Source organism: Bombina bombina, chromosome 11 (genome assembly GCF_027579735.1).
Source record: "Bombina bombina isolate aBomBom1 chromosome 11, aBomBom1.pri, whole genome shotgun sequence".
NCBI lineage: Eukaryota > Metazoa > Chordata > Amphibia > Anura > Bombinatoridae > Bombina > Bombina bombina.
In genome coordinates this window covers 173,634,815-173,655,215 of record NC_069509.1, presented here as the reverse complement: position 1 = coordinate 173,655,215, position 20,401 = coordinate 173,634,815, and the positions used below count along the sequence as shown (strand labels likewise).

Here is a 20,401-nt window from a genome sequence, read left to right as displayed (position 1 = left end):
AGCACTGATTGGCTAAAATGCAAGTTTGTAAAAAGCACTGAGCTAAGGGGGCAATCTGCAGAGGCTTAGATACAGGGTAATCACAGAGGTAAAAAGTACATTAATATAACCGTGTTGGTTATGTAAAACTGGGGAAAGGGTAATAAAGGGATTATCTTTTTAAATAATAAACATTTTCAAGTAGACGGTCCCTTTAATTGAAATCCACAAAAGTGCAATGTTAATAAATCACTTAAGGGTCATTATACTCTGGAACTCTATCCAAGGACCAATAGTTCTATTTTTTGTCTTTATATTTCATAAAATCATTCTTTTCTTGTTCACCGATTTCTTTAATTTGTTTGCCTATACAGTGTTGTGTCCTAGAGTGTTTTGAGCCGAGTTACTTTTTTACATGGCACCATACAACACGGGCAGCTATATTCACTAGTCTGATATCTCTATTTGACATGCATATACCCACATTAATGTGCCCAGAGCTACAGAATATGACAGCTCTTTACAGATCTATAATATAAAAGCGTGTTTTACAGTTTTGTACGTAACAGGTAGAATAAGCTGCATGCGCAGTGTATGTAATACAAGGAGTTTATTACCTCGACCAGTTTCCTCTCATAAGAATTTGCGATTTCATCATTTGTAATCACCGGTTTTACTTCTGGAGGGGATTCCCCATCAATATTCCGTAGGTTTGGAATTGCTTCAAGAGAAAAGAGTGTCAAGAATTACTTACTGTCCATAAAGAATGAAGCAACAATTGCAATGTGCTTAAAGGGATATTCCAGCCAAAATTGGAAACCACATGGGTGCATTTCGGTATTGAACAGAAGCATTTTTGTAATATAGATGTATTAGCAAAAATGCTTCTAATAAAAGCTACAGCTGTTTCAAATGTGTATTTAAGTATGCACCGTGCACCAGCATTACAAACACAGCACTTGTTCAGAAAGCATAAGGTGCTTGTACCATCTGATAATGACTCAATTAGTTAATTTCTCACATGATACAAGCCCCACTGATGATCTGAGCTGCTGCAGTATTTAAAATGTGGGTGCAGTGACAATATCTAGCTATGCTTCACATGCACGTGCAGAGAATAATGTTAACACTAAAACAGTGATTACTCTTAATAGAAGCATTTTTGCCAATACAGGTATATTACAAATATGTTTATATTCCAAGATGCAATAACTCTATGTGCATTTATATTTTGACTGGAATGTCCCTTTAACACTCTAGTTATCTCAAAATGTTTAGAACCAGATGCACTTATGATTTTAAGACCCTTTATTTAAAGGGCCATTAAACCCCAAAAAATATTTCACGATTCAGATAGAGAAAACAATTTTAAACAACATTCCAATTTATTTCTATTATCTAATTTGCTGCAATCTTTAGATATCTTTTGTAGAGCTGCAACAACTAATCGGCATAATCGATAATAATCGATTATGAAAATAGTTGTCAACGAATCTCATAATCGATTAATCGGTTTGCAATTAGTTGGTCTGTGCACAACACCAGCTGCTTCACTCCAATGAACTCCTGCATATGGTATTGTGTTTTATGGTTATGTCCTTAGCCTAAAGGACGTCTACAGACATTTTACTTTTCACTTTTTCAGGACAATATATGTTTACAACTACCCCTGGTTTATGTGCAACCCAGATATAAAATAGTCATAATTTGGATTGTTTATATTAAATCTGGTGATTTGGAACTATGCTTTTCATGATATAGTGCCAAGCTTGTTGTTTACACCTTGCCCCTAGATTGATAGGAGTTATTTAAATTGATGTGCACTATTATCTGTTTGCACAATTATTAGCAGATCGCTTGCTATTGCTGATTATATGTACTATATAAATAAATGTGTAAGGCTTTGTGCTGTTAATGATATACAGTCCTTAGCGCTTTTGATCTAATATGTACCAGATTCAACCTCAATAATTCATTATTTTTAGAGCGGACTAGATATTTCCCCTAACCTTATAGCTGGTTATTTACCATTGCATATAGATATTCAAGATATTTTTATGTTAGAATGAAGTCAATGGTTACTTTATTGAGAGGCCCCTTGCCAAGGTAGAAAACACTTAGCATTGGTGAAGAGCTAACAAAGATAAATATCCCACTTTGGTGAAATTGGCAAAACCCCACTTATACACCTCAACAGCCTTTTCTCTGCTGCAGGAAATATAGCTGCAAACAGAGAACCAGCCTTAGCCAGAAGCATGCGGACATGTTGAGATTTTTGCATTTCAATGCAGTTTCTGAAAGAGTGAATAACAGAATGTTATTAACAGTGATATTCTAACTCTTTCTAGTTCTACCTCTTTTCAAACAGTTTGTGGTTTTGTTTAATTATAAAACGGTGCTCTGTTGCTTAAAAAAAACAGTTGAAAAAAAAATTAAAAAAAAAAAAAATTGAAGAAACAGTTGTGTTAATGTAAAGTTTTAGTCTGAAGTTTATATTTGTAACACTCATTATGTGGATTTTATTTAAAACATAGAAAATTATTATTGATTCTCTTTTTATCCGATTAGTCGATTAATCGAAAAAATAATCGACCGAATAATCGATTATGAAAATAATCGTTAGTTGCAGCCCTAATCTTTTGTTAAAGAAATAGCAATGCACATTGGTGAGCCAATCACATGAGGCATCTATGTGCAGCTACCAATCAGAAGCTGCTGAGCCTATCTAGATATGCTTTTCAGGAAAGAATATCAAGAGAATGGAGCAAATTAGATAATTGAAGTAAATTAGAAAGTTGTTTAAAATGGTATTCTCTATCTAAATCATGAAAGAAAATTTTGGGGTTTAATGTCCCTTTAAGCTGGTGTGCTTCTATTAGGGCTACAAAACTATACTGCACTGTCATATCTGCATTCCACAATGTATCTTATCATTTAACAAAGTTTGCTAAATAACAGCTTTACATGAGTGCTAGCCTCTAATTCTTGTATTTTTTTAACAGTATTTATTCTGTCACTCAGAGTGAAGGAAAGAAAGTACAAATGCCTTAATAAATAAAGAAACCTTCTGGCACGAGTTTGTCATTTTATCTTTGCATTCGTATTTGTTAGTATAATCACCCATAAATATTGTCTTAAACATCTCAGATTCACATAGAATATGTAACAATATACTTCCATTTGCATAAATGGTTCTGAGAAAAGTTATATTTTGTATATTTTTACTTTCCTGCAAAACCATACGCTAGCCAGACAGCCCTCGCTTGAACAAGCCACTGTGTTAGCAGCGAAAGGTATATATACGTTCTTACATCATAAGGAAGGGGTGGAGCCCAACAACAAAGAGTTAAAGGGACACTGTACCCAATTTTTTTATTTTGTAATTCAGAAAGAGCATGCAATTTTATGCAACTTTCTAATTTACTCCTATTATCAATTTTTCTTCGTTCTCTTGCTATCATTATTTGAAAAAGAAGGCATCTAAGCTTTTTTTTTGTTTCAGTACACTGGACAGCACTTTTTTTTTATTGGTGGGTGAATTTATCCACCAATCAGCAAGGACAACCCAGGTTGTTCACAAAAAATGTATTTAAAGAAATATAAAACAGTCTGTTTTAATGTTGTAATAAAAACTAAATTTATGCTTACCTGATAAATTACTTTCTTTTACGATATGACGAGTCCGCGGATTTCATCCTTACTTTTGGGATATTAACCTCCTGCTAACAGGAAGTGGCAAAGAGCACCACAGCAGAGCTGTATATATAGCCCCTCCCCTTCCCCTCCACCCTCAGTCATTCGGCCGAAGGTATAGGAAGAGAAAAAGGAAAGGCTAAAAGGTGCAGAGGGGACTGAAGTTTACAAAAAATATAAAGAAAAACGGTCTTAAAAAGAACAGGGTGGGACGTGGACTTGTCATATCGTAAAAGAAAGTAATTTATCAGGTAAGCATAAATTTAGTTTTCTTTTACAAAGATATGACAAGTCCACGGATTTCATCCTTACTTGTGGGAAACCAATACCAAAGCAATAGGACACGGATGAAAGGGAGGGACAAGACAGGAACCTAAATGTAAGGCACCACTGCTTGAAGAACCTTTCTCCCAAAGATAGCCTCAGTAGAAGCAAAAGTATCAAATTTGTAAAATTTGGAAAAATTGTGAAGGGACGACCAAGTCGCAGCCTTACAAAACTGTTCCACAGATGCATCATTTTTAGCCCTAGTAGAATGAGCCGTAATTCTTTCAGGAGGCTGCTGTCCAGCAGTCTCATATGCCAGGCGGATGATACTTCTCAGCCAAAAAGAAAGAAAGGCAGCCGTAGCTTTCTGACCCCTGCGCTTTCCAGAATAAACAATAAATAATGAAGATGATTAATGGAAATCCTTAGTTGCCTGTAAGTAAAACTTTAAGGCACAGACCACGTCCAAGTTATGTAACAGACGCTCCTTCTTAGGAGGATTAGGACACAAGGAAGGAACAACAATTTCCTAATTAATATTCTTATTTGAAACAACCTTAAGAAGGAACCCAGGTTTGGTACGTAAAACCACCTTATCAGAATGAAATATGAGATAAGGCGAATCACATTGTAATGCTGAAAGCTCAGAAACTCTTCGAGCAGAAGAAATAGCAACCAAAAACAGAACTTTCCAAGATAATAGTTTAATATCTATGGAATGCATAGGTTCAAACGGAACCCCTTGCAGAACTCGAAGAACTAAATTCAAACTCCAGGGAGGAGTAATAGGTCTAAATACAGGCTTAATTCTAGATAGAGCCTGACAAAAAGACTGAACATCTGATACATTTTCCAAACGTTTGTGAAACAGAATTGACAAAGCTGAAATTTGTCCCTTTAAGGAACTTGCTGATAACCCTTTCTCCAATCCTTCTTGGAGAAAAGACAAAATCCTAGGAATCCTAACTTTACTCCATGAGTAACCCTTGGATTCACACCAATAAAGATATTTACGCCATATCTTATGATAGATCTTTCTAGTGACAGGCTTTCTAGCCTGTATCAAAGTATAGATAACTGAATCAGAGAATCCTCGCTTCGATAAAATCAACCGTTCAATCTCCACGCAGTCAGTTGCAGAGAAATTAGATTTGGATGTTGGAAAGGACCTTGAATGAGAAGGTCCTGTCTCAACGGAAGTTTCCATGTTGACAGAGAGGACATGTCCACTAGATCCGCATACCAAGTCCTGCGTGGCCACGCAGGCACTATCAGGATCACTGAAGCTCTCTACTGTTTGATTCGAGCAATCACGCGTGGGAGGAGAGGAAACAGCGGAAACAAATAAGCTAGGCTGAACAACCAAGGTACTGCCAAGGCATCTATCAGTTCGGCCTGAGGATCCCTTGACCAGGATCCGTATCTTGGAAGCTTGGCATTCTGACGAGATGCCATCAAATCCAGTTCCGGTCTGCCCCATCTGAGAATCAATGAGGCAAATACCTCCGGGTGAAGTTCCCACTTCCCCGGATGAAAAGTCTGTCGACTTAGAAAATCTGCTTCCCAGTTCTCTACCCCTGAGATGTAGATCGCTGACAGATGACAAGAGTGGGCCTCTGCCCAACTGATTATCTTGGATACTTCTATCATTGTTAAGGAACTCCTTGTTCCCCCCTGATGATTGACATATGCCACAGTCCTTATGTTGTCCGACTGGAATCTGATGAATTTGGCCGAAGCCAACTGAAGCCACGCCTGAAGCGCATTGAATATTGCTCTCAGTTCCAGAATATTGATTGGAAGTAGAGACTCCACCTGAGTCCAAACACTCTGAGCCTTCAAGGAGTTCCAAACTGCACCCAAACCCAGAAGGCTGGCATCTGTTGTCATTATCACCCACGAGGGTCTGCGGAAACAAGTCCCCTGGGACAGATGATCTGGCGACAACCACTAAAGAAGAGAGTTTCTGTTCTCTTGATCCAGAATTATCTTTGGAGATAAATCCGCATAATCCCCATTCCACTGACCGAGCATGCACAGTTGCAGTGGTCTGAGATGAAAGCGAGCAAACGGAACGATGTCCATTGCCGCTACCATTAATCTGATTACCTTCGTACACTGAGCCACTGATGGCCGAAGAATGGACAGAAGTGCTCGGCAAGTATTCAAAATCTTTGATTTTCTGACCTCCATCAGAAATACTTTCATGGCTACTGAGTCTATCAGAGTTCCAAAAAAAGGAACCCTTGTCTGTGGAACAAGTGAACTCTTCTCTATGTTTACCTTCCAGCCGTGATTTCTCAGAAAAGACAACACTGTGTCCATGTGAGATTTTGTCAGATGATATGTTGACACCTGAATCAGAATATCGTCCAGATAAGGCGCCACCGCTATCCCTTGCGATCTGAGAACCGCCAAAAGAGACCCTAGAATCTTTGTGAAGATTCTGGGTGCTGTGGCCAACCCGAAAGGAAGAGCCTCAAACTGATAATGTTTGTCCAAGAAGGCAAACCTTAGAAACCGATGATGATCTTTGTGGATTGGAATATGAAGGTAAGCATCCTTCAAATCCCCAGTAGTCATATATTGACCCTCCTGGATCATTGGCAAAATCGTTCGAATTGTCTCCATCTTGAATGAGGGAACTCTTAGAAATTTGTTTAGACACTTGAGGTCCAAAAAACACTGCATGGAAATGCAGTTTTGCACTAAAGTAAAAATACACACACAATATAACCCTCAAGCATAAAATCAATAAGTTTTAAGTGCCAAAAATAAAAAAACATAAAACATTGTTTTTTTATATTGTCTCCCATGTCACATAATGCCCAAATATCAACTAATGATAAATATAAAATAGGGACTCCAGTAACACCCCTCTTAGTAAAATAGGTTTTACTGCTTACCCCATTCCCATACAGGGAAATAATGCCAGCCAGTTCTGATACACCAAGTCTCCTCAGAAAAAAAGGCTGCACATACCTTAAAGCTGCTTGTAGTATGAAACCGGTCTCCACACTGAAGATGTCTCATGGTTACCTTCAGAAGTCTTGTGAGAACCAGCGTGCATCTTAGTTACAAATGCTAAGATCATCAAACCTCAGGGCAGAAATCTTCTTCCATATCCCCCTGAGGAAACTAAAACTAACACCTCACTTTACCATGTCTTCCTAGTATAACACAGGCAAAGAGAATGACTGGGGGTGGAGGGGAAGGGAAGGGCTATATATACAGCTCTGCTGTGGTGCTCTTTGCCACTTCCTGTTAGCAGGAGGTTAATATCCCAAAAGTAAGGATGAAATCCGTCGACTCGTCATATCTTTGTAAAAGAAAAAACACTAAGCAGTAGCTTATACCTAATATACATCAGTGAAATATGTATTATTCATAATTTAACACAATTTTACATTTTATTTGTTTTTATTTTTTAACTTTATTTGTGAGAGGTCCCACAAGGGGGCTGGGTCTCTACAGGAAGGCAAAGGAACAGCTTTTCCTATGAATTGCTGCTAGGAGACACTTGCTCTATTTGCAATAAGTTTATTGCCCATGCTCAGTAGAAGATGTTTGTTGGAAAATCATGTAAGAGTAGAACTTAAGTTTTGTAATAGTAGCTCTCATATTTAGCTGCAGGCAGTGGTTACAATGAGCATTTCTTGGTGCTAATTCAGCAAGTGCATTGTTTGCTGAGGGGTTTCACACAATCTGTTTTATTTTTATGGTTACTTTGATTTAACATATTATTACTAAAGGAGCACTGTTTCATATCCTTTTAATGTGACATTAAATACAATTCATAGCAATCCTCAAACATGAGAAAATTACAATTATGATTAACTTTTTGAAATCTTGCCCTGAGTGGCTATAGTAAGAAAAGGGTATTTTAAACATTTTATGTTTTAATTAAAAATTCTATTTAAAGGGACATAATACTCATATGCTAAATCACTTGAAAGTGATGCAGCATAATTGTAAAGAGCTAACAGGAAAATATAACCTGAGCATCTTTATGAAAAAATGAAGATATTTTACCACACTATTTCCTTAGCTCACCAGAGTAAGTGCTGTGTAAACAGTTATCTTTCAATTACTGTCCAGCAGCAGGTAAAATAAAAAAGAAATGAACAGCAGCCTATCGGCATCAGCATTGCTGAGGTCATGAACTCTTTTACTGTGATCTCATGAGAGTTCATATTAAACTTCCTTAAAGGACCAGTTTACTAAAGTTAGGCTGATGATCTTGCATCACAAACACAATTTGCAAAATGTATATAGAGCAATGCATACTTAAATTGTATATTTCAAAATACATTTTTATAATTTTTTACTTTATTTCAGAGATGCTGTTCTCAATGATCTTGGAACACCCAGATAAAAGGGATGGTCAACAGTGTATTCTCAGCCCGCCCCTGGCCAATCCCATTTGCGCAATTAATTAGATGCATGCAAAACACTCCACGCGTGCCCCACTTGCCATTAGTGAGTGCTCAGTGTCAGGGTAACGTTGTCACATATATTCAGCATTCATTAATCTTTAGATAAACATATACTGAATATTGCTTAGGTCTGTGGCATCCGGCTCTTTCTGCCGCGCGATTTATTAAGAAAGAAGCACAACCACAGATATTCAGATTTGCACAGATATTCTTGTATTGCACTTCTTTCTTAATGAATATGGCAGCAGAAAGATCCGAATGTCCAGACCACAGCAATATTCTGTATTAGTTTATCTAACGATTAATGAACGCTGAATATATGCAGATATCTACTGTGTCCTTAACATCTTCATATGATGAGTAACGTGATTTATGATATAGAATACCTCCTCACAACTACAGCAGAAGAAGTTTGTTACAGTGAGCACTCCATGATATTGATAACCATTTAATCAATGCCAGCGTCAAATAGCATTTTCACTATTTTACTTTGTAAAAAAAAAACCTCCAGTATGTGTCCCTAAATTCCTTCTAGATGAGAAGAAGAAAAGTGTTCACATATGAACATGGACGCGCTTTTATGCATCGCAAGCCAGAGTTCACACTAACGGTGACATCAACGTGAGGGTCAAGCGCATGCGCGATGCGAAAAAACAAAGTTTATGCTTACCAGATAAATTTCTTTCCTTCCTGGCAGGGAGAGTCCACAACTTAATTTATAGTAGTTGGGAATATCAACATCTGACCACCAGGAGGCAGCAAAGACACCCCAGCCAAAGGCTATAAATACCCCTCCCACTTACCCATCCCCCCCAGTCATTCGGCAGAGGGAACGAGGAAAAGCAGGAGAAGCAGTAGGGTGTAGAGGTGCCAGAAGAATTTTTTTTAATAAGGAATCCGCCAAAAAGCAATTACGGGCAGGATCGTGGACTCTCGCTGTCAGAAAGGAAAGGAATGTATCTTATAAGCATCAATTTTGTTTTCCTTCCAAAAGGCAGGGAGAGTCCACGACTTCATTCATAACTGTTGGGAACCAATACCCAAACTCCGGAGGACACTGATGCCTAAACAGGAGGGACAAAAAAAAGGAGACTGACCCTAAACTGAGGGCACCACAGCCTGTAACACCTTTCTCCCAAAAGTCGCTTCAGCTGAAGTGAAAAACAGAATTTATGTTTACCTGATAAATTTCTTTCTCCAACGGTGTGTCCGGTCCACGGCGTCATCCTTACTTGTGGGATATTCTCTTCCCCAACAGGAAATGGCAAAGAGCCCAGCAAAGCTGGTCACATGATCCCTCCTAGGCTCCGCCTACCCCAGTCATTCGACCGACGTTAAGGAGGAATAATAGCATAGGAGAAACCATATGGTACCGTGGTGACTGTAGTTAAAGAAAATAAATTATCAGACCTGATTAAAAAACCAGGGCGGGCCGTGGACCGGACACACCGTTGGAGAAAGAAATTTATCAGGTAAACATAAATTCTGTTTTCTCCAACATAGGTGTGTCCGGTCCACGGCGTCATCCTTACTTGTGGGAACCAATACCAAAGCTTTAGGACACGGATGAAGGGAGGGAGCAAATCAGGTCACCTAAATGGAAGGCACCACGGCTTGCAAAACCTTTCTCCCAAAAATAGCCTCAGAAGAAGCAAAAGTATCAAACTTGTAAAATTTGGTAAAAGTGTGCAGTGAAGACCAAGTCGCTGCCCTACATATCTGATCAACAGAAGCCTCGTTCTTGAAGGCCCATGTGGAAGCCACAGCCCTAGTGGAATGAGCCGTGATTCTTTCGGGAGGCTGCCGTCCGGCAGTCTCGTAAGCCAATCTGATGATGCTTTTAATCCAAAAAGAGAGAGAGGTAGAAGTTGCTTTTTGACCTCTCCTTTTACCTGAATAAACAACAAACAGGGAAGATGTTTGTCTAAAATCCTTTGTAGCATCTAAATAGAATTTTAGAGCGCGAACAACATCCAAATTGTGCAACAAGCGTTCCTTCTTTGAAACTGGTTTCGGACACAGAGAAGGTACGATAATCTCCTGGTTAATGTTTTTGTTAGAAACAACTTTTGGAAGAAAACCAGGTTTAGTACGTAAAACCACCTTATCTGCATGGAACACCAGATAAGGAGGAGAACACTGCAGAGCAGATAATTCTGAAACTCTTCTAGCAGAAGAAATTGCAACTAAAAACAAAACTTTCCAAGATAATAACTTAATATCAACGGAATGTAAGGGTTCAAACGGAACCCCCTGAAGAACTGAAAGAACTAAATTGAGACTCCAAGGAGGAGTCAAAGGTTTGTAAACAGGCTTGATTCTAACCAGAGCCTGAACAAAGGCTTGAACATCTGGCACAGCTGCCAGTTTTTTGTGAAGTAACACCGACAAGGCAGAAATCTGTCCCTTCAGGGAACTTGCCGATAATCCTTTTTCCAATCCTTCTTGAAGGAAGGATAGAATCCTAGGAATCTTAACCTTGTCCCAAGGGAATCCTTTAGATTCACACCAACAGATATATTTTTTCCAAATTTTGTGGTAAATCTTTCTAGTTACAGGCTTTCTGGCCTGAACAAGAGTATCGATAACAGAATCTGAGAAACCTCGCTTCGATAAAATCAAGCGTTCAATCTCCAAGCAGTCAGCTGGAGTGAAACCAGATTCGGATGTTCGAACGGACCCTGAACAAGAAGGTCTCGTCTCAAAGGTAGCTTCCAAGGTGGAGCCGATGACATATTCACCAGATCTGCATACCAAGTCCTGCGTGGCCACGCAGGAGCTATCAAGATCACCGACGCCCTCTCCTGATTGATCCTGGCTACCAGCCTGGGGATGAGAGGAAACGGCGGGAACACATAAGCTAGTTTGAAGGTCCAAGGTGCTACTAGTGCATCCACTAGAGCCGCCTTGGGATCCCTGGATCTGGACCCGTAGCAAGGAACTTTGAAGTTCTGACGAGAGGCCATCAGATCCATGTCTGGAATGCCCCAAAGTTGAGTGACTTGGGCAAAGATTTCCGGATGGAGTTCCCACTCCCCCGGATGCAATGTCTGACGACTCAGAAAATCCGCTTCCCAATTTTCCACTCCCGGGATGTGGATAGCAGACAGGTGGCAGGAGTGAGACTCCGCCCATAGAATGATCTTGGTCACTTCTTCCATCGCTAGGGAACTCCTTGTTCCCCCCTGATGGTTGATGTACGCAACAGTCGTCATGTTGTCTGATTGAAACCGTATGAACTTGGTCCTCGCTAGCTGAGGCCAAGCCTTGAGAGCATTGAATATCGCTCTCAGTTCCAGAATATTTATCGGTAGAAGAGATTCTTCCCGAGACCAAAGACCCTGAGCTTTCAGGGATCCCCAGACCGCGCCCCAGCCCATCAGACTGGCGTCGGTCGTGACAATGACCCACTCTGGTCTGTGGAATGTCATCCCTCGTGACAGGTTGTCCAGGGACAGCCACCAACGGAGTGAGTCTCTGGTCCTCTGATTTACTTGTATCTTTGGAGACAAGTCTGTATAGTCCCCATTCCACTGACTGAGCATGCACAGTTGTAACGGTCTTAGATGAATGCGCGCAAAAGGAACTATGTCCATTGCCGCTACCATCAACCCGATCACTTCCATGCACTGAGCTACGGAAGGAAGAGGAACGGAATGAAGTATTCGACAAGAGTCCAGGAGCTTTGTCTTTCTGGCCTCTGTTAGAAAAATCCTCATTTCTGAGGAGTCTATAATTGTTCCCAAGAAGGGAACCCTTGTTGACGGGGATAGAGAACTCTTTTCCACGTTCACTTTCCAGCCGTGCGATCTGAGAAAGGCCAGGACGATGTCCGTGTGAGCCTTTGCTCGAGGGAGGGACGACGCTTGAATCAGAATGTCGTCCAGGTAAGGTACTACTGCAATGCCCCTTGGTCTTAGCACAGCTAGAAGGGACCCTAATACCTTTGTGAAAATCCTTGGAGCAGTGGCTAATCCGAAAGGAAGCGCCACGAACTGGTAATGTTTGTCCAGGAATGCAAACCTTAGGAACCGATGATGTTCCTTGTGGATAGGAATATGTAGATACGCATCCTTTAAATCCACCGTGGTCATGAATTGACCTTCCTGGATGGAAGGAAGGATAGTTCGAATGGTTTCCATCTTGAAAGATGGGACCTTGAGAAATTTGTTTAAGATCTTGAGATCTAGGATTGGTCTGAATGTTCCCTCTTTTTTGGGAACTATGAACAGATTGGAGTAGAACCCCATCCCTTGTTCTCTCAATGGAACAGGATGAATCACTCCCATTTTTAACAGGTCTTCTACGCAAAGTAAGAACGCCTGTCTTTTTATGTGGTCTGAAGACAACTGAGACCTGTGGAACCTTCCCCTTGGGGGAAGTCCCTTGAATTCCAGAAGATAACCCTGGGAGACTATTTCTAGCGCCCAAGGATCCAGAACATCTCTTGCCCAAGCCTGAGCGAAGAGAGAGAGTCTGCCCCCCACCAGATCCGGTCCCGGATCGGGGGCCGATATTTCATGCTGTCTTGGTAGCAGTGGCAGGTTTCTTTGCCTGCTTTCCCTTGTTCCAGCCTTGCATTGGTCTCCAAGCTGGCTTGGCCTGAGAAGTATTACCTTCTTGCTTAGAGGACGTAGCACCTTGGGCTGGTCCGTTTTTACGAAAGGGACGAAAATTAGGTCTATTTTTTGCCTTGAAAGGCCGATCCTGAGGAAGGGCATGGCCCTTACCCCCAGTGATATCAGAGATAATCTCTTTCAAGTCAGGACCAAACAGCGTTTTCCCCTTGAAAGGAATGTTTAGTAGCTTGTTCTTGGAAGACGCATCAGCCGACCAAGATTTCAACCAAAGCGCTCTGCGCGCCACAATAGCAAACCCAGAGTTCTTAGCCGCTAACTTAGCCAATTGCAAAGAGGCGTCTAGAGTGAAAGAATTAGCCAATTTGAGAGCATTGACTCTGTCCATAATCTCCTCATAAGGAGGCGAGTCACTATCGAGCACCTTAGTCAGTTCATCAAACCAGAAATATGCGGCTGTAGTGACAGGGACAATGCATGAAATGGGTTGTAGAAGGTAACCCTGCTGAACAAACATCTTTTTAAGCAAACCTTCTAATTTTTTTATCCATAGGATCTTTGAAAGCACAACTATCCTCTATGGGAATAGTGGTGCGTTTGTTTAAAGTAGAAACCGCTCCCTCGACCTTGGGGACTGACTGCCATAAGTCCTTTCTGGGGTCGACCATAGGAAACAATTTTTTAAATATGGGGGGAGGGACGAAAGGAATACCGGGCCTTTCCCATTCTTTATTAACAATGTCCGCCACCCGCTTGGGTATAGGAAAAGCTTCTGGGAGCCCCGGCACCTCTAGGAACTTGTCCATTTTACATAGTTTCTCTGGGATGACCAAATTTTCACAATCATCCAGAGTGGATAATACCTCCTTAAGCAAAATGCGGAGATGTTCCAATTTAAATTTAAAAGTAATCACATCAGATTCAGCCTGCTGAGAAATATTCCCTAAATCAGTAATTTCTCCCTCAGACAAAACCTCCCTGGCCCCCTCAGATTGGGTTAGGGGCCCTTCAGAGATATTAATATCAGCGTCGTCATGCTCTTCAGTAACTAAAACAGAGCATCCACGCTTACGCTGACAAGGGTTCATTTTGGCTAAAATGTTTTTGACAGAATTATCCATTACAGCCGTTAATTGTTGCATAGTAAGGAGTATTGGCGCGCTAGATGTACTAGGGGCCTCCTGAGTGGGCAAGACTCGTGTAGACGAAGGAGGGAATGATGCAGTACCATGCTTACTCCCCTCACTTGAGGAATCATCTTGGGCATCATTGTCATTATCACATAAATCACATTTATTTAAATGAATAGGAATTCTGGCTTCCCCACATTCAGAACACAGTCTATCTGGTAGTTCAGACATGTTAAACAGGCATAAACTTGATAAGAAAGTACAAAAAACGTTTTGAAATAAAACCGTTACTGTCACTTTAAATTTTAAACTGAACACACTTTATTACTGCAATTGCGAAAAAACATGAAGGAATTGTTCAAAATTCACCAAACTTTCACCACAGTGTCTTAAAGCCTTGAAAATATTGCACACCAAATTTGGAAGCTTTAACCCTTAAAATAACGGAACCGGAGCCGTTTTAAGCTTTAACCCCTTTACAGTCCCTGGTATCTGCTTTGCTGAGACCCAACCAAACCCAAGGGGAATACGATACCAAATGATGCCTTCAGAAGTCTTTTATAAGTATCAGAGCTCCTCTCACATGCGACTGCATGCCATGCCTCTCAAAAACAAGTGCGCAACACCGGCGCGAAAATGAGACTCTGCCTATGCTTTGGGAAAGCCCCTAAAGAATAAGGTGTCTAAAACAGTGCCTGCCGATATTATTATATCAAAATACCCAGAATAAATGATTCCTCAAGGCTAAATAAGTGTTAATATCAATCGATTTAGCCCAAAAAATGTCTACAGTCTAAATAAGCCCTTGTGAAGCCCTTATTTACAATCGTAATAAACATGGCTTACCGGATCCCATAGGGAAAATGACAGCTTCCAGCATTACCTCGTCTTGTTAGAATGTGTCATACCTCAAGCAGCAAGGACTGCAAACTGTTCCCCCAACTGAAGTTAATGCTCTCAACAGTCCTGTGTGGAACAGCCATGGATTTTAGTTACGGTTGCTAAAATCATTTTCCTCATACAAACAGAATTCTTCATCTCTTTTCTGTTTCTGAGTAAATAGTACGTACCAGCACTATTTGAAAATAACAAACTCTTGATTGAATAATGAAAAACTACAGTTAAACACTAAAAAACTCTAAGCCATCTCCGTGGAGATGTTGCCTGTACAACGGCAAAGAGAATGACTGGGGTAGGCGGAGCCTAGGAGGGATCATGTGACCAGCTTTGCTGGGCTCTTTGCCATTTCCTGTTGGGGAAGAGAATATCCCACAAGTAAGGATGACGCCGTGGACCGGACACACCTATGTTGGAGAAACATCAAATTTGTAGAATTTTTAAAAAGTATGTAAGGAGCACCATGTAGCCACCTTACAAATCTGATCCATAGAGGCTTTGTTCTTAAAAGCCCAGGAGGAAGCAACAGCCCTAATAGAATGAGCCGTAATCCTCTCAGGAGGCTGCTGTCTCGCCGTCTCATAAGCTAAACGGATGACACTCCTCAACCAAAAGGACAATGAAGTAGCAGTAGCCTTCTGGCCCTTGTGCTTGCCAGAGTAAAGAATAAATAAGGACGAGGACTGCCTGAAGTCCTTAGTAGCTTGAAGGTAAAATTTTAAATCACGAACCACATCCAGATTATGAAGTAACTGTTCCTTAGGGGAGGAAGGTTTTGGACAAAAATACGGAACAACTATTTCCTGATTAATATTACTATCTGAGACTACCTTGGGTAGGAAACCTAATTTGTATGTAAAACCGCCTTATCCGCATGAAACACAAGATAAGGGGGGCCACATTGTAGAGCAGAAATTTCAGAAACTCTGCGTGCCGAAGCAATAGCTAAGAAAAACAGAACCTTCCAAGACAAAAGCTTGAGGTCAACAGAACGCACAAAAACAGAACCTTCCAAGACAAAATCTTGAGGTCAACAGAATGCATGCGCTCAAACGGAGTCTGTTGTAAAACTCTAAGAACAAGGTTGAGGCGCCAAGGAGGAGCAAGATTTCTGAACACTGGTCTGATTCGAACCAGGGCCTTAACAAAAGACTGAACGTCCAGAATATTAGACAATCTCCTATGTAGCAAAACAGATAGGGCCGATATCTGACCCTTCAGGGAACTAGTGGATAAACCCTCCCTCCTGGAGGAAGGATAAGAGAACAGAAACCTTCACCTTGTGCCAAGGACAGAAACCTTCACCTTGTGCCAAGGAACACCTTCTCTGCCATCCTCCTCTAGTGACGAAAGGCGGTCAGGAGTTGATATTCCATACAGGTATGAATGAAGTTGTGGACTCTCCCTGCCTTTGGAAGGAAAAGAGTAACAGCAAACTGGCCGCACGACCACAAAATATTATGATGGGCTTAGTACTTTAGAAACTGAAATTTCAAAAAATTATTTATTAAAGCAGGCAATGATTGAAAAACATTATTCAGGACTACTATGTTTAGCTTTTCATGCTGTTATGTTTAAAATGGTATCCCTTTTTGGGTAAACTGTCCCTTTAAACTGAATAGAGAAATAACATGAGTGTGCATGAGGCACACTCCCTTGCAAGTCCCAGGACAGGCATACTGATTGGCTGTTTAAAGTCCTTTACAATGGGGGGGTGAATACATAGGACATTTTGAGGTAAAATATCTTCCTTTTTTACATAGAAATCTTCAGGTGATATTTTCCTGTCAGCTTCTTACAGTTATGCTGCATCACTTTAAAGTGATTTAGCATATGAGTATTATGTCCCTTTAAGCAATTGCTAATAATTCACCGGAGTCTCAGTAGCTTGACAGAAGAAACAGACAAAGCGAGTGTCATAGGAAGCTCTTTAGAATGTTAGTATATGAGGAAGAGCTAGCACTAAATATCATACAACACTTTATTAGTGTCCTCTGCTTTCTTTGAGGAATAAAAAACACCACAGCCTTATCTGTGGCCTGACAACAAAAACAACAACTAAGAAACTCCCCATTATTACAAGAAACATCACTAATATCTCTCTTATTAGACAAAAATATGATTTGTATATAAGTTATGGCTACAACTTGAAAAAAAGTGACAAAATAACAAAAACATCTTGCAGGGTGACCAAGCTACACTTTTGTATTTGACCCAAGGCTACATTATATTTTGTTTCAATTAATCAGTGCTTAAAGTGAAAGTGAATTTTGCGATCCTTGAATACCGCTATGCATTTACCTACTATAAAACTAAATAGTCGCTAGGTTTTTTTCTCAATATACGAAACGATTGTTTAAATATATATATTTTATACATCTAACCATTTGATTTGTTCCTCTGCCCCCCTGCTTGCTCCCGGCTTTAGGAGTCTAACGCATAACAGCGGTCCCACCCGCTGTATACGTATTGATCCGTGCTCATTCTCGTAAAGAGAATTTTCCGCGCATGTGCAATGAATAGCACACAAGAGACTATTGTGTGAATTTAGTGTTGTCAGTAGATGTGATTCCCTTTTCAATCTACTGCGCATGCGGCTATCATGAACGCTCCTCTACACACCAAGGAAATTCTGTAATAGCCGCGTGCGCATTTCAAGCCAGGGGGCGTAGATGGAACTGTTTTAGACACCACTGGGGGACCAATCAGTAAGTTTTCATCACGGCACACACACCAAAAAAAAAAATGTAATGCAGGCGGAGGAACTGCGATCAAGTCTATCGGATTAAAAGGTACATAAGTAGGAGTTTAACCCCTTAATGACCGAGGACGTACGCCACACGTCCTCAGAAAAAAGGCAGTTAACGCCTGAGGACGTGTGGCGTACGTCCTCGGTTTGGAAAGCAGCTGGAAGCGATCCTCATCGCTTCCAGCTGCTTTCCGGTTATTGCAGGATGCCTCAATATCGAGGCATCCTGCAATAACAATTTGTACCCCTCCGGTGCAGAGAGAGCCACTCTGTGGCCCTCTCTACACCGGCCATCGATGGCCGCAATCGTTGGTGGGTGGGTGGGAGCTGCAGTGGGAGGCGGGTGGGCGGCCATCGATGGCTTCAGATTCACAGAGGGGGGCGGGATCGGGGGCGGGAGAGTCAGGGGCGCGCACAGACACGCGCGCGTGCACGGGGGATCGGCGGGCGGGCGCGTGCACGGGAGGGAGCGGGTGGGAACCACTTACACTACAGAAATAATTATGTAGTAAGTGGGAGGAAGAGGGGGAGTAAATGCCCCCAAAAACTAATCTAAGGGATCTGGGAGGGGGTGGGGGTAGGGGTTGGTCGTGGGGAAGCTACACTACAGCAAAATGTAAAAAAAATAAATACAAAAAGAGGAAAAAATATTGTTAACTGGGTACTGACAGACAGCTGCCAGTACCCAAGATGGCCCCCAATAAGGCAGGGGGGGGGGTTAGAGAGCTGTTTTTGGGGGGGATCAGGGAGGTTGGGGGCTAAGGGGGGATCCTACAAAGTAGCATATGTAAATATGCTAAAGATGTATTTTTTTTTTAAAAAAAAAAACTTTTATTTTAGTACTGGCAGACTTTCTGCCAGTACTTAAGATGGCGGGGACAATTGTGGGGTGGGGGAGGGAAGGGAGCTGTTTGGGAGATATCAGGGGGTCTGATGTGTCAGGTGGGAGGCTGATCTCTACACTAAAGCTAAAATTAACCCCGCAAGCTCCCTACAAACTACCTAATTAACCCCTTGACTGCTAGCCATAATACATGTGTGATGCGCAGCAGCACTTTGCGGCCTTCTAATTACCAAAAAGCAACCCCAAAGTCATATATGTCTGCTATTTCTGAACAAAGGGGATCCCAGAGAAGCATTTACAACTATTTGTGCCATAATTGCACATGCTGTTTGTAAATAATTTCAGTGAGAAACCTAAAATTGTGAAAAATTTAGCGTTTTTTTTAATTTGATTGCATTTGGCGGTGAAATGGTGGCATGAAATATACCAAAATGGGCCTAGATCAATACTTGGGGTTGTCTACTACACTACACTGAAGCTAAAATTAACCCTAGAAGCTCCCTACATGCTCCCTAATTAACCCCTTCACTGCTGGGCATAATACACGTGTGGTGCGCAGTCGCATTTAGCAGCCTTCTAATTATTAAAAAGCAAAACCAAAGCCATATATGTCTGCTATTTATGAACAAAGGGGATCCCAGAGAAGCATTTACAACCATGTATGCTATAATTGCATAAGTTTTTTGTAAATAATTTCAGTGAGAAACCTAAAGTTTGTGAAAAAAATTGTGAAAAAGTGAACATTTTTTTTTATTTGATCGCATTTGGCGGTGAAATGGTGGCATGAAATATACCAAAATGGGCCTAGATCAATACTTTGGGATGTCTTCTAAAAAAAAATATATACATGTCAAGGGATATTCAGGGATTCCTGAAAGATATCAGTGTTCCAATGTAACTAGCGCTAATTTTGAAAAAAAGTGGTTTGGAAATAGCAAAGTGCTACTTGTATTTATGGCCCTATAACTTGCAAAAAAAGCAAAGAACATGTAAACATTGGGTATTTCTAAACTCAGGACAAAATTTAGAAACTATTTAGCATGGTTTTTGTTTGGTGGTTGTAGATGTATAACAGATTTTGGGGGTCAAAGTTAGAAAAAGTGTGTTTTTTTCTATTTTTTCCTCATATTTTATAAAAAAATTTATAGTAAATTATAAGATATGAGGAAAATAATGGTATATTTTGAAAGTCCATTTAATGGCGAGAAAAACGGTATATAATATGTGTGGGTACATTAAATGAGCAAGGGGAAAATTACAGCTAAACACAAACACCGCAGAAATGTAAAAATAGCCTTGGTCCCAAACGGACAGAAAATGGAAAAGTGCTGTGGTCATTAAGGGGTTAAGAAAGCAAAAAAAAAAAAAAAAATTAATGAAAGACAAGTTATTTTTGGATATAATTTCATGACATTCATAGCTATTAGGTATAGTTAACTTTCACTTTAAGGGAAAGAAACAGGTAATTTTGTCTGCAGTCAATTAAAATACAGACTAAGTCAGACAGCACCAAGCTGCAGTAGAAGGATTCTTCATAGTCTCCTTGGTCTGACACTTTAAATCATATAGAAAAGAGATGGAAAAGTGAAAACTTGTGTTTCTAAAAGTCTGACAAACTGACAGTTCTGTGACATGTAATGAGTTGCATGAGTCAACTTTCTTCACTGCAATAAATTCCTTTAATGGAACGGTACAATAATTTAACAGAGTTAAAGCTTTTTTCTATATTTGCGACATACAAACGGGCAAAGAGGGATGATCTTGTGGTTGTCACATATCAAACGCCTTTGCTCATATAATCATATTTAGAATCTAGAAATATCCTATCA

At 40.6% G+C, this 20,401-nt stretch overlaps 1 protein-coding gene across 1 annotated transcript in view; it reads right to left on the bottom strand.

The window, feature by feature from the left end:
- SNX29 (sorting nexin 29) overlaps positions 1-20,401 on the bottom strand; it is a 1,109,599-nt gene that overhangs the window by 673,097 nt on the left and 416,101 nt on the right. The window contains exon 15 of the mRNA XM_053694493.1: positions 597-700. Within this exon, the coding sequence (XP_053550468.1) occupies positions 597-700 (104 nt within the window). The remainder of the gene's footprint in view (positions 1-596; positions 701-20,401) is intronic.